This window comes from Salvelinus alpinus, chromosome 34, assembly GCF_045679555.1.
Source record: "Salvelinus alpinus chromosome 34, SLU_Salpinus.1, whole genome shotgun sequence".
Taxonomy (NCBI): domain Eukaryota; kingdom Metazoa; phylum Chordata; class Actinopteri; order Salmoniformes; family Salmonidae; genus Salvelinus; species Salvelinus alpinus.
In genome coordinates, this window is record NC_092119.1 from 112,122 (window position 1) to 139,557 (window position 27,436).

The 27,436-nt window shown below is 45.0% G+C and overlaps 2 protein-coding genes across 4 annotated transcripts in view; both read right to left on the reverse strand.

The window, feature by feature from the left end:
• Window positions 1–19,744, reverse strand: part of LOC139563644 (osteoclast stimulatory transmembrane protein-like) — a 28,684-nt gene extending 8,940 nt beyond the window's left edge. The window contains exons 1-8 of one of the 3 annotated variants that reach the window (XM_071382487.1): window positions 19,615–19,744; window positions 19,324–19,386; window positions 13,838–14,132; window positions 11,555–11,667; window positions 3,844–4,042; window positions 3,284–3,378; window positions 2,935–3,033; window positions 2,615–2,822 (exon numbers count right to left, since the gene is read on the reverse strand). In XM_071382487.1, coding sequence (XP_071238588.1) covers window positions 2,615–2,822; window positions 2,935–3,033; window positions 3,284–3,378; window positions 3,844–4,042; window positions 11,555–11,667; window positions 13,838–14,132; window positions 19,324–19,367 — 1,053 coding nt within the window. In that variant the 5' untranslated portion in view covers window positions 19,368–19,386; window positions 19,615–19,744. Of the gene's footprint in view, window positions 1–2,614; window positions 2,823–2,934; window positions 3,034–3,283; window positions 3,379–3,843; window positions 4,043–7,989; window positions 8,719–11,431; window positions 11,459–11,554; window positions 11,668–13,837; window positions 14,133–19,323; window positions 19,387–19,614 lie in introns of those variants that run through there. The other 2 variants (XM_071382489.1, XM_071382488.1) reach the window with 2 other exon arrangements.
• Window positions 1–27,436, reverse strand: part of mrps26 (mitochondrial ribosomal protein S26) — a 197,241-nt gene that overhangs the window by 41,144 nt on the left and 128,661 nt on the right. The gene's annotated exons all lie outside the window — the stretch shown is intronic.

Below are 27,436 nucleotides of genomic sequence, written 5' to 3' on the forward strand. Positions count from 1 at the left end.
ACAGAGTCGATGTACAGGGGTACGAGGTAATTGAGGTAGATACATGTAGGTACATATAGGTAATGACAAAGTGACTAGGCAACAGTAGCAGCAGAGGACTTGATGAGTCTAATGAATTAGTGCAAAAAGGGTCCATGCGGATTGTCCGGGTAACTATTGGTTAACTAACTATTTAGTAGACGTATGGCTTGGGGGTAGAAGCTGTTCAGGGTCCTGTTGGTTCCAGACTTGGTGCATTGGTACCGCCTGCTGTGGGGTAGCAGACAGAACAGTCTATGACTTGGGTGGCTGGAGTCTTTGACCATTTTTAGGGCGTTCCTCTGACACTGCCCGGTGTAGAGGTCCTGGATGGCAGGGAGCCCGGCCCTAGTAATGTACTGCGCCGTATGCACTACCCTCTGTATCGCCTTGCGGTCGGATGCCGAGCAGTCGCCACACCAAGCGGTGATGCAGCCAGTCAAGATGCTCTCGATGGTGCAGCTGTAGAACTTTTTTGAGAATCTGACGGCCCGCCCATGCCAAATCTTTTCAGCCTCCTGAGGGGGAGACGCGTTGCCGTGCCTTCTTCACAACTGTGTTGGTGTGTGTGGACCATGATAATTCCTTAGTGACGTTGATACTGAGGAACTTGAAGCTCTCGACCCGCTCCACTACAGCCCCGTCAATGTGGAAGGGAGCATGCCCGGCCCACGATCAATTATTTTGTCTTAATGACGTTGAGGGCGAGATTGTTGTCCTGGCACCACACTGCCAGGTCTCTGACCTCCTCCCTATAGGCTGTCTCGTCGTTGTCGGTGATCAGGCCTACCACTGTTGTGTCATCGGCAAACTTAATGATGGTGTTGGAGTCGAACCTGGCCATGCAGTCATGAGTGAAAAGGTAGTACTGGAGGGGACCGAGAATGCACCCTTGAGGGGTCCCCATGTTGCGGATCAGCGTAGCGGATGTGTTGTTACCTACCCTTACCACCTGGGGGCGGCCCGTCAGGAAGTCCAGGATCCAGTGGCAGAGGGAGGTGTTCAGTCCCAGGGTCCTTAGCTTAGTGATGAGCTTTGAGGGCACTATGGTGTTGAACGCTGAGCTGTAGTCAATGAATAGCATTCTCACGTAGGTGTTCCTTTTGTCCAGGTGTGAAAGGGCAGTGTGGAGTGCAATAGAGATTGCATCATCTGTGGGTCTGTTGGGGCAGAATGCAAATTGGAGTGGGTCTAGGGTTTCTGGGATAATGGTGTTGATGAGAGCCATGACCAGCCTTTCAAAGCACTTCATGGCTACCGACGTGAGTGCTACGGGTCGGTGGTCATTTAGGCAGGTTACCTTAACGTTCTTGGGCACAGGGACTATGGTGGTCTGCTTGAAGCATGTTGGTATTACAGACTCAGACAGGGAGAGGTTGAAAATGTCATTGAAGACACTTGCCTGTTGGTCAGCGCATGCTCAGAGTACACATCCTGGTAATCCGTCTGGCCCTGCATCCTTTTGAATGTTGACCTGTTTAAAGGTCTTACTCATACCGGCTACGGAGAGCGTGATCACATTTGCCAAATGGAGGGCGAGGGAGAGATTTGAACGTGTCTCTGTGTGTGGAGTAAAGGTGGTCTAGAGTTTTTCCCCCTCTAGTTGCACATTTAACATGCTGGTAGAAATTAGGTAAAACGGACTTAATTTTCCCTGCATTAAAGTCCACGGCCACTAGGAGCACCGCCTCTGGATGAGCGTTTTCCTGTTTGCTTATGGCCGTATACAGCTGAGAGTGGTGTTAGTGCTAGCATCAGTTTGTGGTGGTAAATAGACAGCTACGAAGAATATAAATGAAAACTACCAAATCTTGTTAGATAGTGTGTAAACAACAGCTTATCATGAGATACTCTACCTCAGTTGAGCAAAACCTTGAGACTCTCGTAGATATCGTGCACCAACTTTTGTTTACAAATATACATAGACCGCCACCCCTTGTCTTACCAGAGGCTGCTGTTCTATCCTGCCGATACAGTGTATAACCTGCCAGTCCTTGTCTTACCAGAGGCTGCTGTTCTATCCTGCCGATACAGTGTATAACCTGCCACCCCTTGTCTTACCAGAGGCTGCTGTTCTATCCTGCCGATACAGTGTATAACCTGCCACCCCTTGTCTTACCAGAGGCTGCTGTTCTATCCTGCTGATACAGTGTATAACCTGCCAGCTGTATGTTATTCATGTCCTCGTTCAGCCACGACTCGGTGAAACATAAGATATTACAGTTTTTAATGTCCCGTTGGTAGCATATACGTACATGCTTGTAGTTCTTCAACTTTATTATCCAGCGTACGTTGGCCAATAGCACCGATGGCAAAGGCAGATTAGCCGCTTGTTGCCGGATCCTTACAAGGCACCCGATCTCCTTCCGCGAAAACTCCATATCTTTCTTCTTCGAATGCCGGGGGGAGAGGGGGGGGGGGGGGGGGCCTCGCCGGGTGTCTGAAGTAAAGCCCTCTCGTCCGACTCATTAAAGAAATATCTTTGTCCAGTTCAAGGTGAGTAATCCCTGTTCTGATGTCCAGAAGCTATTTTCGGCCATAAGAGACGGTAGCAGCAACATTATGTACAAAATTAGTTCTGATTGAGTATACTGACCTTCAGACGGAGTGAGATGATAGTGTTCACCTCAGGAATGTCCTGTGTCCAGCTCAGAGACGTCTGCAGGACATAGTAGATGAGGTGGTCGAGCCCTAGGACCAGGGCACATACCAGGCAGTAGAAGCCCAGGATGGTGCCTCCCCACAGGCATTGTCTCAGCTCAATCTGTGTCATCCTCCAGCCCCTGGTCCTCACCAGCCTCTTCCTGTAATCAATCAATCAAACATACTTTATAAAGCCGTTTTTACATCAGTAGTTGGCACAAAGTGCTCTACAGATACCCAGCCTGGACCTGAAGAGACCTAATGGTTTCCCACCTGTAGGCCTCTGGGAGCTCCTCCACCCCCCGGGCCCTCAGTAACTCCTGTAGCCGGCCCGTCTGACACACATTGTCGTGCTTTAGGTCTGTGAGATACCTGAGGAAAAGAAGAGAACTCTAACTCCTCTTGTCTAAACATATTAAAACGGTGCTTGGAACCAAAACTCGATCACATCAAATGTATTTTCTAAATCCCTTTTACATCAGCAGTTTACCCGGCCAAAAGAGCAAGCCTCCCTAGAAGAAGGAGACCTACAGTAGGTAGGCAGGAACCTAGAAATAAACCTAGAGAGGAACCAGGCTCAGAGGGGTGACCAGGCCTCTTCAGGCTGTATTGGGTAGATTACCTGACCAGGTAACTGACAGAGCTCCCCAGCAGCAGCACGATGAAGGAGGAGGCGATGACTTTCTGGGTCACGTGACCAGTGACCTCCAGAGTATCCTGTGTAAGGGAGTTAAGAATTTGCCTTTTAGCTGAAAATGTCTCCAATGGTGCCATCGAAAATATTTCTTTTTTTTGGTGGCACAACAGATTGGTATGTTTTCAAGGAGGTGTGTTCGCGATCAGAGGACCACTGATGAAGTGAAGCTGTTAGCAGCACACTGATGTTGGCTTCATCTGAAGCAGAATTGCTTTATTGAAAACGAAGGCTAGATACTGTATATTCAAATAGCGTCAGGATTTATTTAAATATTAGGAACTTTATTTATTTATTCTAATTCCGATAATAACCCTTTCCTAACCTTAACCTAATTCTCCTAACCTGCTACGTTAATTCTTCTAACCTTCTGAGTAAGTTCTCCTAACCTGCTATTAAAAAGTAGCGTCTGCTGTACTCTATCTAGTCAAAACCGTCAGGCCTGCCCGCAGAACAACGTGAGTTTCCAATAACACGATACACCTCACCTGCATGGCTTTGAACTCAGCCTTCAGTCTGGCCGAGGCGTTTCTGATACCCCTCTTCATCTCCTCGACATTCACGTTCTGCTCAATCTTCAAGAACCGGTTGCTGTTCACAATATCTGGTATGGTTTCGACGAAATCCTTCATGTCGTGTAGCGCGCTGCTTACTTGACTGGTGGAGGCCAGGATTCTCTCGGCGGTGCTGTGGGAGCAAGTGTGTAACCTAGAGTCACATTTATTTACTTTCCACACAATATTTTCCATACAGCTGGTTCTTAAAGAGTTTAGTCTGCTTCTTGATTAAATAACATCTCACCTTCATGCTTCGGGGGAGAGTGGGGTAAGTTTAGCACAGGCGGTTGGTGGCACCTTAATTGAGGAGGATGGGCTCGTGCTAATGGCTGGAGCCAAAGGCCAAAGGCTAAGTTGAGTCAATGGCCACCATACCCATACAAATGATGAAAACATGTTGTTCGTTTTTTATGCGTAATATGTATAGGATTTTTGCAATGAGTCATGTGAACTCAACTCAGAGAACTTGCCCAAAAAATTGGTCAAGAAATGGAAGGGTAAGTGATGTGGAACAGAGAGATCTACAGCACCTTCAGAAAGTATTCAGACCCCTTGACTTTTCCACATTTTCTCAGGTTACAGCCTTATTCTAACATTGATGATATTTTTTTTCCTTCATCAATACCGCTTAACTTCTCTGGGATATTCGGGACGCAAGCGTCCCACCTCAACAACAGCCAGTGAAATTGCAGGGCGCCAAATTTAAAAAATACAGAAATCCCATAATTAAAATTCCTCAAACATACAAGTATTTTACACCATTTTAAAGATAAACTTGTTGTAAATCCAGCCACAGTGTCCGATTTCAAAAAGGCTTTACAACGAAAGCACACCAAACGATTATGTTAGGTCAGTACCTAGTCACAGAAAAACACAGCCATTTTTCCAGCCAAAGAGAGAAGTCACAAAAAGTAGAAATAGAGATAAAATGAATCACTAACCTTTGATGATCTTCATCAGATGACACTCATAGGACTTCATGTTAAACAATACATGTATTGTTTGTTTGATAAAGTTCATATTTATATCCAAAGATCTGAGTTTACATTGGCGCGTTATGTTCAGTAGGTCCAAAACAGCCAGTGATTTTGCAGAGAGCCACATCAATTTACAGAAATACTCATAATAAACATTGCTAAAAGATACAAGTGTTATACATTGAATTTTAGATCCACTTCTCCTTAATGCAACCGCTGTGTCAGATTTCAAAAAAGCTTTACCGAAAAAGCACACCATGCAATAATCTGAGTACAGCGCTCAGACAACAAAACAAGCCATACAGATATCCGCTATGTTGTGGAGTCAACAAAGTCAGAAATAGCATTATAAATATTAACTTACCTTTGATGATTTTCATCAGAATGCACTCCCAGGAATCCCAGTTCCACAATAAATGCTTGATTTGTTCGATAAAGTCCATCATTTATGTCCAAATACCTCCTTTTTGTTTGCGCGTTTAGTACACAATCCAAACTCACGACGTGCGGGCAAGTCCAGGCGAAAGTTCAGATGAAAAGCCATATTACAGTTCGTAGAAACATGTCAAACGAAGTATAGAATCAATCTTTAGGATGTTTTTAACATAAATCTTCAATAATGTTTCAACCGGAGAATTCCTTTGTCTGTAGAAATGCGATGGAACGCAGCTAACTCTCACGTGATCAGCTCATGCCAGACCCAATCAGACTCAATCAGCTCTCATTCCTTCACAGTAGAAGCATCAAACTAAAGCATTAGGACCCAAATAGACCCCATAGATACTGTATATTCGATAAGCAATGACTTGAAAAACAACAAACCTCAAATTTCCCACTTCCTGGTTGGATTTTTTCTCAGGTTTTTGCCTGCCATATAGTTATGTTATACTCACAGACATCATTTAAACAGTTTTAGAAACTTCAGAGTGTTTTCTATACAAATCTACTAATTATATGCATATTCTAGCTTTTAGGACTGAGTAGCAGGCAGTTTACTCTGGGCACCTTTTTATCCAAGCTACTGAATACTGCCCCCCTGTCCAAAGAAGTTATTTACAAAGCAAAAACAGGATTTTTATTAAAATAAGAAACTGAAATATCACATTTACATAAATATTCAGACCTTTTACTCAGTACTTATTTGTATTTTTTTTTAACCTTTATTTAAATAGGCAAGTCAGTTAAGAACAAATTCTTATTTACAATGACGGCCTACACCGGCCAAACCCGGACGATGCTGTGTCACGACTTCCGCCGAAGTCGGCTCCCCTCGACGTCGCCGACCTTCTAGCCATCGCCGCTCCATTTTTCATTGTTCCATTTGTTTTGTCTTGTTCCCAGCACACCTGGTTTCCATTCCCTAATCACACTGCATTTATATATTCCTCTGTTCCCCCCATGTCTTTGTGTGGAATTGTTTTGTTACGTTTTTAGTGTTACGCGCCAGACTGGTTTCCCCGGGTATCGTGTTTTGACCCGTAGTATGTTTATTGTCATACATTTGCATTGGTGCGAGTGTTTTCGCGCTTATTCACTTTTGCCATTGGCTGGAGTTTTTTTGACGCAGTTGCGTCTGTCGTATGTGCTTCTGCCAAATAAAGTCTGATCACAACTCTCTGCTCTCCTGCACCTGACTTCTTACCAGTAGCGCACAACCTTGACACGCTGGGGCTCCAAATCCGCCATATGGGGCTCCAAATCCCGGCCGGTTGTGATACTGCCTGGATACGAACCAGGGTGGCTGTAGTGACGCCTCTAGCACTGAGAACCAGTGCCTTAGGCCAAAGCACCTTTGGCAGCGATTACAGCACTGAGTCTTCTTGGGTATGACGCTACAAGCTTGGCACACCTGTATTTGGGGAGTTTCTCCCATTCTTCTCTGCAGATTCTCTCAAGCTCATTTAGGTTGGATGGGGAGCGTTGCTGCACAGCTATTTTCAGGTCTCTCCAGAGATGTTCGATCGGGTTCAAGTCTGGGCTCTGGCTTGGCCACTCAAGGACATTCAGAGACTTGTCTCGAAGCCACTCATGAGTTGTCTTGGCTGTGTGCTTAGGGTCATTGTCCTGTTGGAAGGTGAACCTTCACCCCAGTCTGAGATCCTGTGCGCTCTGGAGCAGGTTTTCATTAAGGATCTCTCTGTACTTTGCTCCGTTCATCTTTGATCCTGACAAGTCTCCTAGTCCCTGCCGCTGAAAATCATCCCTACAGCATGATGCTGCCACCACCATGCTTCACCATAGGGATGGTGCCAGGTTTCCTCCAGACAGGGCGCTTGGCATTCAGGCCAAAGAGTTCAATCTTGGTTTCATAAGACCAGAGAATCTTCTTTCTCATGGTCTATGTTTTATTTTGCCTTTTGGCAAATTCCAAGCGGGCTGTCATGTGCCTTTTACTGAGAAGTGGCTTCCGTCTGGTCACTCTTTTTTATTTTATTTTTATTTTACCTTTATTTAACTAGGCAAGTCAGTTAAGAACAAATTCTTATTTTCAATGACGGCCTAGGAACAGTGGGTTAACTGCCTGTTCAGGGGCAGAAGGGGCCTCTACCATAGGCCTGATTGTTGGAGTGCTACAGAGATGGTTGCTGCAGAGATGGTTGTCCTTCTGGAAGGTTCTCCCATCTCCACTGAGGAACTCTGGATCTCTATCAGAGTGACCATTGGGTTCTTGGTCACCTCCCTGACCAAGGCCCTTCTCTCCCGATTGCTCAGTTTGGCCAGGCAGCCAGCTCTAAGAAGAGTCTTGGTGGTTCCAAACTTCTTCCAATTAACTTCTCACGAGTCAGCAACCCTGATCCGGTAGCACCCCCCAACTCACCCCACTGATTAGCACAGCTAGCATAGCGTCACAAGTAACTTGTAGCATCTAAATATCATTAAATCACAAGTCCAAGACACCAGATGAAAGATACAGGTCTTGTGAATAAAGCCACCATTTCAGATTTTTAAAATGTTTTACAGGGAAGACAGAATATGTAAATCTATTAGCTAACCACGTTAGCGGAGGACACGATATTTTTACCAGGCAGATTCGGCTGGGCGCCCACGGCAAGATCACATGCACAACAGATATGATATAACATCGTAAATTGGGTCTTACTATGGCTGATCTTTCATCAGAATGTTGATCAAAGTGTCCTTTGTCAAGATGAGTTGTTGGTTCCGTTCAGAGTCGTTCCTTTCCCACTCCATTTAGCACAGGTACCGGTCGAGTGGCACGGATTTCTCAAACGATACTAAAATCTAACAACGGAACACCGAAAAACTCCCTATAAAATTCAAATAATCTGATTAAACTATATTGAAAAAACATACATTACGATGATCTGGTCACATGTATCAAACAAACTTCGACACGGAGATAATAATGGCCGCACAACAGAAGACAAACGTAGCTCCAATTTCCATGCAACAGAGAACCGGAAGTTGTCGGTCATGCCAAAGATTTTGCTCTCATTTCACGTCAGTCCCAGATAGACAAGAAATTTTTCCTCTGACGTCCTCTAGACACCCAGAGGAAGGCCAGTGAGTTGTGTTTCGGGTCATAGGGGGCACGACCATATATAGGCAGAGCTTTGAAGCCAGCATAACACATCTTGATTTTATGTTCTTGGTCATGGAAAGTGCTGTTGAATGACTTCTGTATCACTCAGAGACAAAATTGAAACGGATTTAGAAACTAGGGATTGTTTTCTTTCCAATGGTATGATTCATATGCATATAGTAAGAGCAATAATTGAATAAGAGGCAGTTTAATCTGTAGAGCAAATTATGCTAATGCGAAAATATTACCCCCTGTATTCTCAAGAGGTTTTAACAATGATGGAGGCAACTGTGTTCTTGGGGACCTTCAATGCTGCAGAAATGGTTTTGGTACCCTTCCCCAGATCTGTGCCTCGACACAATCCTGTCTCTGAGCTCTACGGACAATTCCTTCGACCTCATGGCTTTGTTTTTGCTCTGAAATGCACTGTCAACTGTGGGACCTTATATAGACAGGTCCTTCTGGAAGGCTCTTCCATCTTTTTTTTTTTAATCTTTTTTTTTATTTAACTAGGCAAATCAGTTAAGAAAAAAATCTTATTTACAATGACGGCCTACCAAAAGGGAAAAAGCCTACTGCGTGGACGGGGACTGGGATAAAAAAAAAGAATACAGGACATAACACACATCACGACAAGAGAGACACGACAACAATACGTAAAGAGAGACCTAAGACAACAGTATAGCATGGCAGCAACACATGACAACACAGCATGGTAGCAACACAAATATAAACAACATGGTAGCAACACAGCATGGTAGCAACACCACATGACAACAATATGGTAGCAACACAACATGGCAGCTACACAACATGGTAGCAGCACAAAACAAGGTACAAATGTTATTGGGCACAGACAACAGCACAAATGGCAAGAAGGTAGAGACAACAATACATCATGCAAAGCAGCCACAACTGTCAGTAAGAGTGTCCATGATTGAGTCTTTGAATGAAGAGATGGAGATAAAACTGTCCAGTTTGTGATTGTTGCAGCTCGTTCCAGTCGCTAGCTGCAGCGAACTGAAAAGAGCAGCGACCCAGGGATGTGTCTGCTTTGGGGACCTTTAACAGAATGTGACTGGCAGAACGGGTGTTGTATGTGGAGGATGAGGGCTGCAGTAGATATCTCAGATAGAGGAGAGTGAGGCATAAGAGAGTTTTATAAATAAGCATCTACCAGTGGGTCTTGCAACAGGTATACCGAGATTTCCAGGTTACAGAGGAATATAGAGTGCAGTGATGTGTCCTATAAGGAGCATTGGTGGAAAATATGATGGCCGAATGGTAAAGAACATCTAGTCGCTCGAGAGCACCCTTACCTGCCAATCTATAAATTACATCTCCGTAATCTAGCATGGGTAGGATGGTCGTCTGAATCAGGGTTAGTTTGGCAGCTGGGGTGAAAGAGGAGCGATTACGATAGAGGAAACCAAGTCTAGATGTAACTTTTGCCTGCAGCTAAAGTGCTGAGAGAAGGGCAGTGTACCGTCTAGCCATACTCTCACGTACTTGTATGAGGTGACTACATAATAATCACACTGGTGGGGAGAGGGGCATTCTTCTTACCAAACCACATGACCTTTGTTTTGGAGGTGTTCAGAACTAAGTTAAGGGCAGAGAAAGCTTTGATGTAGAGGTTTGATTTACACAACTGATTGGCTCAAACGCACAAGGAAATAAATTCCACAAATTCACTTTTAAGGCCCACTTGTTTATTGAAATGCATTCCAGGTGACCACCTCATGAAGCTGGTTGGGAGAATGTCAAGAGTGTGCAAAGCTGTCATCAAGGCAAAGGATGGCTATTTGAAGAATCTCAAATATAAAATATATTTTTGATTTGTTTAACACTTTTTTGCTTGCTTGCATGATTCCATATGTGTTATTTCATAGTTTTGATGTCTTCACTATTATTCAACAATGTAGAAAATAGTAAAAAATAAAGAAAAACCCTTGAATGAGTAGGTGTGTCCGAACTGTTGACTGGTACTGTATATAAATGCCATAAGTACAGAAATGGTTTGCTCAGTGGAATATCCAACTTATTAGTGACAACTGTGTGGAGTTTGGCATTTGTGACAGCAAAACATATAATCCATTATATCTACATGTTTGTGAGAGTCTTCATAGCTTTTAATAATTTCAAACCATTCGGACGTTTTTTTTTATAAGAAAGACCCGGCCCCGTGCCTCTTCGGGGCCCCCTTGTCTCACAAAACACCGTTCTATCTAAGCCCTTGTTAAATCACAATCTAGTTGGTATCAATGGATGCGGAAGAAATCAACTAATCCAATGGGACAACCCAGAAGTCTGAAGTTCTAACGCACAATGTTTAAAAGGGGTTAGAAGTCCAAAACACTTCCATTAATATGAACATTGGGAATTGTAGTCCCATAACTAAAATTTGAACTCTATTGTCCAAAACACTTCCATTAATATGAACATTGGTAATTGTAGTCCTATAACTAAAATATGAACTCTGTAGTCCAAAACACTTCCATTAATATGAACATTGGTAATTGTAGTCCCATAACTCAAATATGAACTCTGTAGTCCAAAACACTTCCATTAATATGAACATTGGTAATTGTAGTCCCATAACTAAAATATGAACTCTGTAGTCCAAAACACTTCCATTAATATGAACATTGGTAATTGTAGTCCTATAACTAAAATATGAACTCTGTAGTCCAAAACACTTCCATTAATATGAACATTGGTAATTGTAGTCAACTAAAATAGTCAGTCAGGTCTTACACATACTCCTCGTGTCCTCTCTCTCCTCGTCTCCTTCTCAAAAACCCATTGGAGGAGAAGGTCAGAAGGGAGGGACCTTTGGCGTTCTCATCCAATGGGTTTTGAGACGGAGACGAGGAAAGAGAGGATGCAAGGAGTATGCAAATTAGATATTCCAAATGAGAAGGTAGCACGCCCCCCAGGGGTGAGTCCCTTATGTGCATGGAGCTGGGAGGGCTACCACGGGTCAATGGCACCGCACCTGTGGGAGGAGCACTTGATCATGTCAACAGAGGGGCTCACCTGTGGGAGGAGCACTTGATCATGTCAACAGAGGGGCTCACCTGTGGGAGGAGCACTTGATCATGTCAACAGAGGGGCTCACCTGTGGGAGGAGCACTTGATCATGTCAACAGAGCGGCTCAAGTTCCTGGTCATGTTGGGGATGCAGCTGGTCACCACGATAACCAGGGCGGTGGAGATGAGGATCTTCCTGCCCTGGTTGTAGGGTTGCAACGATGACACCAGGAAGTATCGCCGTACCAGGAAGTACCATGGCAAGGAAACAAAACATGAAGCTGGATTCAATTTTCTGAGGAAACAAATAAATAGGATTCTTCAAGCCACAACCAACAGCTCATAGGAGCAGGAACCAACGGCTCATAGGAGCAAGAACCAACGGCTCATAGGAGCAGGAACCAACGGCTCATAGGAGCAGGAACCAACGGCTCATAGGAGCAGGAACCAACGGCTCATAGGAGCAAGAACCAACGGCTCATAGGAGCAGGAACCAACGGCTCATAGGAGCAGGAACCAACGGCTCATTGGAGCAGGAACCAACGGCTCATAGGAGCAGGAACCAACGGCTCATAGGAGCAGGAACCAACGGCTCATAGGAGCAAGAACCAACGGCTCATAGGAGCAGGAACCAACGGCTCATAGGAGCAGGAACCAACGGCTCATAGGAGCAGGAACCAACGGCTCATAGGAGCAGGAACCAACGGCTCATAGGAGCAGGAACCAACGGCTCATAGGAGCAGGAACCAACGGCTCATAGGAGCAAGAACCAACGGCTCATAGGAGCAGGAACCAACGGCTCATTGGAGCAGGAACCAACGGCTCATAGGAGCAGGAACCAACGGCTCATAGGAGCAGGAACCAACGGCTCATAGGAGCAGGAACCAACGGCTCATAGGAGCAGGAACCAACGGCTCATAGGAGCAGGAACCAACGGCTCATAGGAGCAGGAACCAACGGCTCATTGGAGCAGGAACCAACGGCTCATACGAGCAGGAACCAACGGCTCATAGGAGCAGGAACCAACGGCTCATAGGAGCAGGAACCAACGGCTCATAGGAGCAGGAACCAACGGCTCATAGGAGCAGGAACCAACGGCTCATAGGAGCAGGAACCAACGGCTCATAGGAGCAGGAACCAACGGCTCATAGGAGCAGGAACCAACGGCTCATAGGAGCAAGAACCAACGGCTCATAGGAGCAGGAACCAACGGCTCATTGGAGCAGGAACCAACGGCTCATAGGAGCAGGAACCAACAGCTCATAGGAGCAGGAACCAACGGCTCATAGGAGCAAGAACCAACGGCTCATACGAGCAGGAACCAACGGCTCATAGGAGCAGGAACCAACGGCTCATAGGAGCAGGAACCAACGGCTCATAGGAGCAGGAACCAACGGCTCATAGGAGCAGGAACCAACGGCTCATAGGAGCAGGAACCAACGGCTCATAGGAGCAGGAACCAACGGCTCATTGGAGCAGGAACCAACGGCTCATACGAGCAGGAACCAACGGCTCATAGGAGCAGGAACCAACGGCTCATAGGAGCAGGAACCAACGGCTCATAGGAGCAGGAACCAACGGCTCATAGGAGCAGAAACATAGGCAGCTTGATGTACCCGTACACCCCCTGGACAAGACGCTAGTCTATCACAGTGTCCTGATGAAGACAGTCCTACTATCAGAAACACTACTTGTCTATCACAGTGTCCTGATGAAGACAGTCCTACTATCAGAAACACTACTAGTCTATCACAGTGTCCTGATGAAGACAGTCCTACTATTGGAAACTGTTGGATTCTAGCTTGAAATGTACTTATTCATGTTACCATACTAGAATGTATTGATTACATTACATGTTTAAGGAATGTTTGTGTTAGGGGTAAAGAGGAACTAGGTATGTGGAAAGTTACTGACTGCAAATTACTGTGAGAGAAAAGGGGAACAGAATACATGACCGCGAAAACAACACCTCAAAATCTAGGCAGTATATCGGGCAACAGATAACAGTTCTGAGAAATTACACCCCCAACCTCATCTTGACATATAAAATGCCTGTTTGATCATGTGCAAAAATGTATTTGCAGCTGTTTGACCCAGTGGGTTGAATAAATTTGGTTTGAGCTTTTCCTGGTCGTCCGTTTGAGTTTTTACTCTGTTTGTTCAGAACCTAACAAAACAAACATCCTTATCTTATGTTGTTATGTTATGAGCCACATTTTTTATTTTCCAAGTGTTATCAAACAATATTTGACATAAAGCAGGTTCTTAAAGGACTAAAGAGTTTAGTCTGCTTCGTACTTTCTTTCTTTTTTTTGCCACGAAATGTGAAACCCTAATGAAACCCTAATGAAAACCCTATTGACAATGCTACCTGTTTGGTTCCCAGGGAGGGCACTGAGATAGAGAGGACGCAGCGGACGGGGTGTAAGAGGAGCAGCAGCAGGACTATTATACAGCCCCAGGTACTGGACACCACCATTGACGGAAAGGGTTGGTAGTTCAGATTGTAGACCATCCACACGTGTAGAAGACCTCCTATCGCTGCGCCGATGATGAGACAGAAACAGAAGAGGTTGAAGACCTCTAGCGTGTTCGCCGGGGAAGGTTTGGAATATACACCCCATTGGAACTTTAAGGTGGAAGAGAGTCTTCTTTTAAAAGATGATCTATAGATACACAACAACAAAAACATGTATATTTTTGGTCATTTCATTGATCATCTTCTTGGACAGTGTTCTACCATCCTGGTCTTTAAATTAGATGTGATATTATGATACAACATAACACAACGGGAGGTTAGGTAACACACGCTACCAGGATATACTTCAACACTCCATCCCCCAGGTGGCAGCACTAAATCTAGAATATATAATAAGAAAAGTGAAGTGTCTGTACTATATCTAGGAGATTGTTTGTGTTTTTTTGGACATGTGCAGGTGAAGTCGGAAGTTTACGTACACCTTAGCCAAATACATTTAAACTCAGTTTTTCACAATTCCTGACATTTAATTCTAGTAAGAATAGAAGAACATTTTAAGAATGTGAAATGTCAGAATAATAGTAGAGTTATTTATTTCAGCTTTTATTTCTTTAATCACATTCCCAGTGGGTCAGACGTTTACAATACACTCAATTCGTATTTAGTAGCATTGCCTTTAAATTGTTTAACTTGGGTCAAATGTTTCGGGTAGCCTTCCACAAGCTTCCCACAATAAGTTGGGTGAATTTTGGCCCATTCCTCCTGACAGAACTGGTGTAACTGAGTCAGGTTTGTAGGCCTCCGTGCTTGCACACACTTTTTCAGTCCTGCCCACAAATTTTCTATAGGATTGAGGTCAGGTCTTTGTGATGGCCACTCCAATACCTTGACTTTGTTGTCCTTAAGCCATTTTGTCACAACTTTGGAAGTATGCTTGGATTCATTGTCCATTTGGAAGACCCATTTGTGACCAAGCTTTAACTTCCTGACTGATGTCTTGAGATGTTGCTTCAATATATCCACATACTTTTCCACCCTCATGATGCCATCTATTTTGTGAAGTGCACCAGTCCCTTCTGCAGCAAAGCACCCCCACAACATGATGCTGCCACCCCCATGCTTCACGGTTCGGATGGTGTTCTTCGGCTTGCAAACCTCCCCATTTTTCCTCCAAACATAATGATGGTCATTATGGCCAAACAATTATATTTTTTTCAGACCAGAGGACATTTCTCCAAATGTCACAGGAAGGCCATGAAGATCATCAAGGACAACAACCACCCGAGCCACTGCCTGTTCACCCCGCTATCATCCAGAAGACGAGGTCAGTACAGGTGCATCAAAGCAGGGACCGAGAGACTGAAAAACAGCTTCTATCTCAAGGCCACCAGACTGTTAAACAGCCACCACTAACATCGAGTGGCTGCTGCCAACATACTGACTCAACTCCAGCTCACTTTAATAATGGAAATTGATCAAAAATGTATCACTAGCCACTTTAAACAATGCCACTTAATATAATGTATATGTATATACTGTACTCTATATCATCTACTGCATCTTGCCATCTTTATGTAATACATGTATCACTAGCCACTTTAAACTATGCACTTTTATGTTTACATACCCTACATTACTCATCTCATATGTATATACTGTACTCGATACCATCTACTGCATCTTGCCTATGCCGTTCTGTACCATCACTCATTCATATATCTTTATGTACATATTCTTTATCCCTTTACACTTGTGTGTATAAGGTAGTAGTTGTGGAATTGTTAGGTTAGATTACTCGTTGGTTATTACTGCATTGTCGGAACTAGAAGCACAAGCATTTCACTACTGTCACGGCTCCTCCTCTGTAGTGCAGGGGGCGGTTCCTCCTGCAGGCAGAGGAGGGTCGTTAGTGATTGGAGCCACCTGGGCTCAGGGTATAAAACTGTCACTAATCACTTCTCTCTCTGCTCCTCCAGGTATTTACATTTACATTTAAGTCATTTAGCAGACGCTCTTATCCAGAGCGACTTAGGTATGCTCATGATTTGTTTGTTCCTTTGTAGTTTTGCATAGTTTTCACTCAGTCATATTCACACACACAGATTCACGCATCCATGCACTTTACATAGTGGCAAAATGTGAGTTTGCCAAAGCCACAGTCACATACCTAGGCAAGGTTGTTGGTCAGGGATTTGTCTGTCCCGTGGAAGCCAAGGTTCAGGCTGTGAAGCAGTTTCCACAGCCCTCTACAAAGAAAGAACTGATGCGCTTCCTGGGAATGGCGGGGTACTACCGTGCTTTTTGTAAAAACTTTTCGGTAGTAGTGTCCCCTCTGACCAATCTGTTGAAGGCCAAGGCTGACTTTATCTGGTCCCCCCAGTGTCAAGAGGCATTTGATGCAGTTAAGGCTCTTTTGTGTTTGGCACCTGTGTTGGCAGCACCAAATTTTGGGAAACCTTTCAAATTGCAGGTAGACGCCAGTCAAATCGGTGCTGGGGGCTGTGCTTCTCCAGGAGAATGATTACATGGTTGAGTGTCCAGTCAGTTTCTTCTCCCGGAAATTTAATAAGTATCAGAAAAACTATTCTGTAATTGAAAAGGAGGCTTTAGGTCTCATTTGGGCTTTACAGCACTTCGAGGTCTATGTTGGTTCTGGTTTGACCCCTTTAACTGTGTTCACTGACCACAACCCACTGGTTTTTCTGAGGTCCCTGCAAAACCCCAACCAGCGCCTGATGCGTTGGGCTTTGTTCTTGCAACCATTCAACCTTGATATTAGGCACATTAAGGGTAAGGATAATATCATTGCTGATGCTCTGTCCCGTGCTCCTTTAACCTAGCTTGTACCTTTTCTCTGTTGACCCCTACGGGCTGTCTGTGCCTCTCTCCTCTTAAATTGCTCACCAGGTACCAGGGCTGCCGAGTTTGAGGGGCGGACAGTCGGCTGGGGGACACGGGGCTACTGCTAGGAGCCGGGATTGTTTTTTTTTGTTGTTGTTGTTTTTGGGGAAAATTGAATTATTTTGAATATGTTGGAGGAAGTTGGGTTGAGGGTGGGACCCTCATTTTAAGGAGGGGGGTGTCACGGCACCTCCTCTGCAGTGCAGGGGGTGGTTCCTCCTGCAGGCAGAGGAGGGTCGTTAGTGATTGGAGCCACCTGGGCTCAGGGTATAAAACTGTCACTAATCACTTCTCTCTCTCTCTCTCTCTGCTCCTCCAGGTATGCTCATGATTTGTTTGTTCCTTTGTAGTTTTGCATAGTTTTCACTCAGTCATATTCACACACACAGATTCACGCATCCATGCACTTTACATACACCTTACATTATGATACTTCCACACCTCATTCCTTTTTCTTAGTTTAAAGTTAATAGTTTGTTGTAGAATAAAGAACTTTAAATTGGCCTATACCTGTTGTTCGTGTCCCCTCATTTTTGTCACAGGCTATGAGCCGGCTTGTGACACTACACTCGCATTAACATCTGCTAACCATGTGTATTTGACAAATAAAATTTGATTTGATTTGAAAAAGTACAATCTTTTTCCGCATGTGCAGTTGCAAGCTGTAGTCTGGCTTTTTTATGTCGGTTTTGGAGCAGTGGCTTCCTCCTTGCTGAGCGGCCTTTCAGGTTATGTCGATATAAGATTTGTTTTACTGGGGATATAGATACTTTTGTACCTGTTTCCTCCAGCATCTTCACAAGGTCCTTTGCTGTTGTTCTGGTATTGATTTGCACTTTTCGCACGAAAGTACGTTCATATCTAGGAGACAGAACGCGTCTCCTTCCTGTATGACGGCTGCGTGGTCCCATGGTGTTTATACTTGCGTACTATTGTTTGTACAGATGAACGTGGTACTTTCAGGTGTTTGGAAATTGCTCCCAAGGATGAACCAGACCTGTGGAGGTCTACAATTTTTTTTTCTGAGGTCTTGGCTGATTTCTTTTGATTTTCCCATGATGTCAAGCAAAGAGGCACTGAGTTTGAAGGTAGGCCTTGAAATACATCCACAGGTACACCTCCAATTGACTCAAATGATGTCAATAAGCCTATCAGAAGCTTCTAAAGCCATGACATCATCTGGAATTTTCAGAGGTTTGTAAACCTCTGACCCACTGGAATTGTGATACAGTGAATTATAAGTGAAATAATCTGTCTGTAAACAACTATTGGAAAAATGACTTGTGTCATGCACAAAGTAGATGTGCTAACCGACTTGCCAAAACTATAGTTTGTTAAGGTGATGGTCAGTCTCCCAGCTGGCTGTGTCAATAGACTCATTAAGGTGATGGTCAATAGACTCATTAAGGTGATGGTCAGTCTCCCAGCTGGGTGAGTCAATAGACTCATTAAGGTGATGGTCAATAGACTCATTAAGGTGATGGTCAGTCTCCCAGCTGGGTGAGTCAATAGACTCATTAAGGTGATGGTCAATAGACTCATTAAGGTGATGGTCAGTCTCCCAGCTGGGTGAGTCAATAGACTCATTAAGGTGATGGTCAGTCAGTGACCCAGTGGTCAAGAAGGAGCTGGCCCTGGAAGGTAAGGTGATGGTCAGTCAGCGACCCAGTGGTCAAGAAGGAGCTGGCCCTGGAAGGTAAGGTGATGGTCAGTCAGCGACCCAGTGGTCAAGAAGGAGCTGGCCCTGGAAGGTAAGGTGATGGTCAGTCAGCGACCCAGTGGTCAAGAAGGAGCTGGCCCTGGAAGGTAAGGTGGCTCCTTGGTCCATCCATGTACAGTCAACGCCTGGTTGCACACTCTTACTTCTCATTTGAATGCGTCAAATCAGGTTACACACAGTGAATTAGGCCTAAGACCCCTCGATTTAGCGAGTGCAATAATATAAGCAGACTAGTTAATCGGTTTCAAAACAATTACATGAAACATATTATATAATGGTAAATAATTAATACACTGTATATTGATAACAGACCTGGGTTCAAATACTATTTCAATTATTTTCAATTTCTTTCACATACATTTTAAATTAAGTCATCAGAAATGTTCTATTTGAAAAATCAAAGTAGGTGAATATTGGAATGTATCTTGAAATACGCTTGGGAAGTATTGGCATGTATTGGAAAATACTGAAATACACAGATTATTTTCAAATACAAATAAATACCCCCATGCATTTGAACCAAGGTCCTAGGAGTATTTAAAAGAATGTATTTGGAAATAAGTACTTTGAAAATATTTGTAGACTATTTAGAGGAAATTATTTGAAAAAATAATTTAAAGTATTTCCAATGAAAGTAGTTAATTTTGGCCACATTTATTTGATAATACTCAAATACACAGAAAGTAGGTATTTCCATAACAAATAATCAGATCCACGTGTAGTTGAACCCAAGTGTGATTAGTAACTCTGGACTCACAGGAATCCTGAGGCTGGGTGTGGACCGCTGGAGACAGCCTCCATGATGTATGGAGTTCAATGACTGGGATCAAATCAAATCAACAACAACATAACGGGTTAAATATTCACAAATTGGTACAACCAGCTGACACTGGTATAATATATATATTTTTTTTTTTACATAAATGTAAACGATGGTGTGTTCTGTGTTTTAAATAAAACAGAATTGGTTCAGCCAATATAACATTTAAACAATTTGTTCTGCTCTTATGTCTACAGATATTCCTATAAATTCTAGTTTATAACCTACCTTCAGTTCTCTGGAGCAGTACTGTGTTACGTGTAGAAATGCCCTTGGTAGTCCAACTCAAGAGACCGATTGATTTATATACAGCCCTGAGGGGTTCCTCTTTTCTGGCCACGGGCAGGCTGAAACACTTACGTAATATGATGATAAATACAGGGGCTGAAAAACATTCATTTCTATTGTGTTGAAATAGAACTTTAGATGTCCTGTGTGTCAGAGATTAACTGGTATTACTGTGTAATATGGTGGTAGTAGAAAGCCTGTATGAGGGATAGCGCTCAGGCTAGAATGAAAGGCGGCCGTAGAAAACCTGTATGTGGGTTAGCGCTCAGGCTAGAATGAAAGGCGGCCGTAGAAAGCCTGTATGAGGGTTAGCGCTCAGGCTAGAATGAAAGGCGGCCGTAGAAAGCCAGTATGAGAGTTAGCGCTCAGGCTAGAATAAAAGGCGGCCGTAGAAAACCTGTATGTGGGTTAGCGCTCAGGCTAGAATGAAAGGCGGCCGTAGAAAGCCTGTATGAGGGATAGCGCTCAGGCTAGAATGAAAGGCGGCCGTAGAAAGCCAGTATGAGGGATAGCGCTCAGGCTAGAATGAAAGGCGGCCGTAGAAAACCTGTATGTGGGTTAGCGCTCAGGCTAGAATAAAAGGCGGCCGTAGAAAGCCTGTATGAGGGTTAGCGCTCAGGCTAGAATGAAAGGCGGCCGTAGAAAACCAGTATGAGAGTTAGCGCTCAGGCTAGAATAAAAGGCGGCCGTAGAAAACCTGTATGTGGGTTAGCGCTCAGGCTAGAATAAAAGGCGGCCGTAGAAAGCCTGTATGAGGGTTAGCGCTCAGGCTAGAATGAAAGGCGGCCGTAGAAAACCTGTATGTGGGTTAGCGCTCAGGCTAGAATGAAAGGCGGCCGTAGAAAGCCTGTATGAGAGTTAGCGCTCAGGCTAGAATAAAAGGCGGCCGTAGAAAACCTGTATGTGGGTTAGCGCTCAGGCTAGAATGAAAGGCGGCCTTAGAAAGCCTGTATGAGGGTTAGCGTGCAATATGCAATATAGTGCAATATGCTAAGCTAAGGATCCTGGGACTAAACACCTCCCTCTGCAGCTGGATCCTGGACTTCCTGACGGGCCGCCCCCAGGTGGTGAGGGTAGGTAGCAACACATCTGCCACGCTGATCCTCAACGCTGGAGCTCCCCAGGGGTACGTGCTCAGTCCCCTCCTGTACTCCCTGTTCACCCACGACTGCATGGCCAGGCACGACTCCAACATCATTAAGTTTGCAGACGACACAACAGTGGTAGGACTGATCACCGACAATGACGAGACAGCCTATAGGGAGGAGGTCAGAGACCTGGCCGGGTGGTGCCAGAATAACAACCTATCCCTCAACATAACCGAGACTGAGGAGAAGTTTGTGGACTACAGGAAAAGGAGGACCGAGCACGCCCCCATTCTCATCGACGGGGCTGTAGTGGAGCAGGTTGAGAGCTTCAAGTTCCTTGGTGTCCACGTCAACAACAAACTAGAATGGTCCAAACACACCAAGACAGTCGTGAAGAGGACACGACAAAGCCTATTCCCCCTCAGGAAACTAAAAAGATTTGGCATGGGTCCTGAGATCCTCAAAAGGTTCTACAGCTGCAACATCGAGAGCATCCTGACTGGTTGCATCACTGCCTGGTACGGCAATTGCTCGGCCTCTGACCGCAAGGCACTACAAAGGGTAGTCCGTACGGCCCAGTACATCACTGGGGCTAAGCTGCCTGCTATCCAGCACCTCTACACCAGGCGGTGTCAGAAAAAGGCCCTACAAATTTTCAAAGACCCCAGCCACCCCAGGCATAGACTGTTCTCTCTACTACCGCATGGCAAGCGATACCGGAGTGCCAAGTCTAGGACAAAAAGGCTTCTCAACAGTTTTTACTCCAAGCCATAAGACTCCTGAACAGGTATTCAAATTTCTACCCAGACTATTTGCATTGTGAGCCCCCCCCAAAGCCCCCCAGCCCCCGCAACCCCTCTTTTTACGCTACTGCTGCTCTCTGTTTATCATATATGCATAGTCACTATAACTATACACTCATGTACATACTACCTCAATTGAGCCGACCAACCAGTGCTCCCGCACATTGGCTAACCGGGCTATCTGCATTGTGTCCCACCCACCACCCGCCAACCCCTCTTTTACGCTACTGCTACTCTCTGTTCATTATACGCATAGTCACTTTAACCATATCTACATGTACATACTACCTCAATCAGCCTGACTAACCGGTGCCTGTATGCAGCCTCTCTACTTTTATAGCCTCGCTGCTGTATATAGCCTCTCTACTTTTATAGCCTCGCTACTGTATGTAGCCTGTCTTTTTTACTGTTGTTTTCATTTCTTTACTTACCTATTGTTCACCTAATACCTTTTTTGCACTATTGGTTAGAGCTTGTAAGTAAGCATTTCACTGTGAGGTCTACACCTGTTGTATTTGGCGCACGTGACAAATAAACTTTGATTTGATTTGAGCCATGCAAAAAAGGTTGTATAACCAAAAGTAGTCTCTACATAGCTAGCACCAGCTATCTACTTAGCTAATGTGATTTGATGTTTGACACTGACAGGCAGCAGAAGTGACCGACTACAAGATGGCGCTGACAGACACCGTCGTACAGTTTCCAGGTCCTAGCTAACTTTGCAGTATTTAGCTGGTGTGTTTACGGACATATTTAATCTCTCACTATCCCAGTCTGTTGTCCCCACTTGCTCCAATATGTCCACCACTGTTCCTGTATCCATGAAAGCGAAGGAAACTGAACTAAATGACTACTGCCCAGTAGCACTCACTTCTGTCATTATGAAGTGCTTTGAGAGGCATGTTAAGGATCATACCTGACACCCTAGATCCAAGGACAACACAATTGCCATTGCCCTGCAACTGGATCCTGGACTTCATGATGGGGCGACCCCAGGTGGTGAGGGTTGGCTACTACAAATCCGCTACGCTGACCCTCAACATAGGGTCCCACAGGGGTGCGTGCTCAGCTCCCTCCTGTACTCCCTGTTTACCCACGACTGCGGGGCTACACACGTCTCCAACTCAATCATTAAGTTTGCTGACGACACGATGGTGGTAGGTCTGATCACCGACGACGAGGAGGTCAGAGACCTGGATCAGTGTGGTGCCAGGACAACAACCTCTCCCTCAATATGAGCAAGACAAAGGAGCTGATCGTGGACTACAGGAAAAGGAGGGCCGAACACGCCCCCATTCACATCGACAGGGCTGTACTCGTGGAGCGGGTCGAGAGTTTCAAGTTCCTTGGTGCCCACACTCTTGAGAAGGTCAAGAGCTTCAAGTTCCGTTGTCCACATCACCGACAAACTATCATGGTCCAAACATACCAACACAGTCGTGAGGAGGGCACGTTAATGCCTATTCCTCCTCAGAAGGCTGAAAAGATTTGTCATGGGTCCTCAGATGCTCAAAAGGTTATACAGCTGCACCATCGAGAGCATCCGGACGGTTTGCATCTTGGCTAAGGAATGACAACTGCTCGGCATCCGACCTTAAGGCGCTAGAGAGGAGAGTGCGTCCGGCCCCGTACATCACTGGGAACGAGCTCCCTGGTATCCGGACCTCTATACCAGGCGGTACGGCAAGCAGTCTGGGAACAAAATTATCCTTAACAGCTTCTACCCCCAAGCCATTAGACTGCTGAACAGCTTCTACCCCCAAACCATTAGACTGCTGAACAGCTTCTCCCCCCAAGCCATTAAACTGCTGAACAGCTTCTCCCCCCAAGCCATTAAACTGCTGAACAGCTTCTACCCCCAAACCATCAGACTGCTGAACAGCTTCTACCCCCAAACCATCAGACTGCTGAACAGCTTCTACCCCCAAGCCATTAGACTGTTGAACAGCTTCTACCCCCAAGCCATTAGACTGCTGAACAGCTTCTACCCCCAAGCCATTAGACTGCTGAACAGTTAATCAAATGGCTACCTGGACTGTTTACATTGACCACCTTATTTTATTATTACATTTACATTTAAGTCAGTTAGCAGACGCTCTTATCCAGAGCGACTTACAAATTGGAAAGTTCATACATATTCATCCTGGTCCCCCCGTGGGGAATGAACCCACAACCCTGGCGTTGCAAGCGCCATGCTCTACCAACTGAGCCACACGGGATATTATTATCTATTATTATGTTTTGCACGGACTCTCTTGCACAGGCTCCTTGTGCACTCACTGGACTCTAACCACACATGCACACATAAAAAAAAAAGGGTTATATTCTCCTATATTACTTTCACATTTCCACAAACGTCAAAGTGTTTCCTTTCAAATGGTATCAAGAATATGCATATCCTTGCTTCGGGTCCTGAGCTACAGGCAGTTAGATTTGGGTATGTCATTTTAGACGAAAATTGGGGAAAAAAAGGTCCGATCCTTAAGAGGTGAGCGAAGGGGCTGGCAGGTAAAATATAGTTTGTCCATGTGTCTGGCCCACACTCCAGTACGGTAGGTGGCGGTCATGCACCATAACGTTGGATGCCAACCACCGATAAACCCCACCGAAGAAGAAAAAGTATTCGCTGATGCAGAACTTCTGCCACCGAAAGGTATATTTCTGACAGTTACTATATCCAGCATTGTTATTATATTTCTCCATCGTTGAATGGAGCGCAATTGTCGACACAGTATTTCCTGGATTTGGTCAGAAAGCTGAATGCGGAAAGAATTACAGAGAAAAGGAACGTCATAGTAGTCAGTCACTGGGATACATACTGTAACGACCCTGGGTTTATACGCGCGGATATCGACTCGATGCTTTTGGGGCACAGTCGATAGCGCGCTGGACTTCGGACTAGAAAGTTGAGAGTTCAATACCTGCTTCTTGCTGTTTCATTACAATACTGCTAAATACATTATTACCACTAAATTATACATTGTAGCCGGGAAATCTACCCGATCTGAATTTAGGCTTTGTTTAGCCTATACGTTTTTTTATTTATAAATATCTTCTCTTCTGAAGTGCATATCGTCAGGCACTTCGGTCTTCACGTCAGGTATAAAATACAGTTACTTATACATTTTTCTTCAGTTCCACAGTTAACAAAATGCTACTGACAAAAATCTAAATAACAACATCCAATACACGTTAAACGGTCTTCCCGTCTTTGTTCTTTTCAACGAATTCACTGTGAACATGGACTTACTATTATCCTTCTAATCTATGTTTATTATTTAATCAGTGATATATTGAAAATGTAACACACTATTTTGGCTGCAATGAATTATCTCTCTCTGACTGTTAAGAACAAATTCCTATTTACAATGACGGCCTACCGGGGAACAGTGGGTTAACTGCCTTGTTCAGGGGCAGAACGACAGATTTTTACGTTGTCAGGTCGGGGATTCGATCTTGCAACCTTCAGTTTCCTAGTCCAACGCTCTAACCACTAGGCTACCCTGCCACCTCAAAAAGATAGTAGTCTACTGTTTGTACTTGGCATAATGACTACTTACTCAGACAATATTGTAGGCCTTATCAATAATGTATTGTGGCTCTTCTAAACAGTAATTGCCCTTACACACCTGAACAGGTAACTAGGTGATCCAGGGTTCTGATGACCTCGTGTTTTAGAATAGAGAACATTCACCTGACAGACACATTCCTGCTTCACTGCTTCTTAACTCTGGAAACTTGTATTCCTACATACGTTGTAAAGGTTTTGACCACCCAACAATGGCCACAGAGGTAACTAGTGTGTGTGTGTGTGTGTGTGTGTGTGTGTGACAGCTTAAGCAGAGATTGATGTATGAGCTCTTGAGCTGTCATACTAGTTCAAAGGGTGACTACTTTGCTCCTATCCCTTCTGCTGCTCAGGACTCATATCCCTTCTGCTGCTCAGGACTCCTATCCCTTCTGCTGCTCAGGACTCATATCCCTTCTGCTGCTCAGGACTCCTATCCCTTCTGCTGCTCAGGACTCCTATCCCTTCTGCTGCTCAGGACTCCTATCACTTCTGCTGCTCAGGACTCCTATCCCTTCTGCTGCTCAGGACTCCTATCCCTTCTGCTGCTCAGGACTCCTATCCCTTCTGCTGCTCAGGACTCCTATCCCTTCTGCTGCTCAGGACTCCTATCCCTTCTGCTGCTCAGGACTCATATCCCTTCTGCTGCTCAGGACTCCTATCCCTTCTGCTGCTCAGGACTCATATCCCTTCTGCTGCTCAGGACTCCTATCCCTTCTGCTGCTCAGGACTCCTATCCCTTCTGCTGCTCAGGACTCATATCCCTTCTGCTGCTCAGGACTCCTATCCCTTCTGCTGCTCAGGACTCCTATCCCTTCTGCTGCTCAGGACTCCTATTCCTTCTGCTGCTCAGGACTCCTATCACTTCTGCTGCTCAGGACTCATATCCCTTCTGCTGCTCAGGACTCCTATCACTTCTGCTGCTCAGGACTCCTATCCCTTCTGCTGCTCAGGACTCCTATCCCTTCTGCTGCTCAGGACTCCTATCCCTTCTGCTGCTCAGGACTCCTATCCCTTCTGCTGCTCAGGACTCATATCACTTGTGTGTCTCCTCGCTCAGACACTCTGGGGATTAAATCAACCTGGTAGATAGATTTGACTGTCAACTTTAAATGGTCGATCTGCAGTTCAAACAACAAGATAGACAGATAGCAGCTGTCAACTAATACATGAGGATAGCTGTAGTAGTCTATAAGCCTATGTAGGCCTACGTAGACATGTAGACATGAATAAACTAAACTCAAAGAAACGGCTGAGAGCTGAAAACAGTTGAGGTACCTGCACCTTGTCAGCATTCATAAGTCGGCATTCATAAATATTGTTTATAGTGCTCTGCTTTAGACCAGGGCATTCCCTTTATAGTGCACTGCTTTTGACCAGGGCATTCCCTTTATAGTGCACTGCTTTAGACCAGGGCATTCCCTTTATAGTGCTCTGCTTTTGACCAGGGCATTCCCTTTATAGTGCACTGCTTTCGACCAGGGCATTCCCTTTATAGTGCTCTGCTTTAGACCAGGGAATTCCCTTTATAGTGCACTGCTTTCGACCAGGGCATTCCCTTTATAGTGCTCTGCTTTAGACCAGGGAATTCCCTTTATAGTGCTCTGCTTTAGACCAGGCCATTCCCTTTATAGTGCTCTGCTTTAGACCAGGGCATTCCCTTTATAGTGCTCAGCTTTTGACCAGGGCATTCCCTTTATAGTGCTCTGCTTTTGACCAGGGCATTCCCTTTATAGTGCTCTGCTTTTGACCTGGGCATTCCCTTTATAGTGCACCGCTTTTGACCAGGGCATTCCCTTTATAGTGCACTGCTTTTGACCAGGGCATTCCCTTTATAGTGCACTGCTTTTGACCGGGGCATTCCCTTTAAAGTGCACTGCTTTTGACCAGGGCATTCCCTTTATAGTGCACTGCTTTAGACCAGGGCATTCCCTTTATAGTGCACTGCTTTAGACCAGGGCATTCCCTTTATAGTGCACAGCTTTTGACCAGGGCATTCCCTTTATAGTGCACTGCTGGTCCAGATCAGGCACACATGGCAGGGACGCTGGTCTACTTTGAGCTTAATAATTCTCTGTGAGAGATAAATTACTGCTCCCAACTTATTTGCTGTCATTGTCAAGCCCAAACTAGGACAAGAAGTTGACACGATAGCAACAACCAGACTGGCACTCAGGCTACCTTTCAATGAGTTGACATGATAGCAACAACCAGACTGGCACTCAGGCTACCTTTCACTGAGTTGACATGATAGCAACAACCAGACTGGCACTCAGGCTACCTTTCACTGAGTTGACATGATA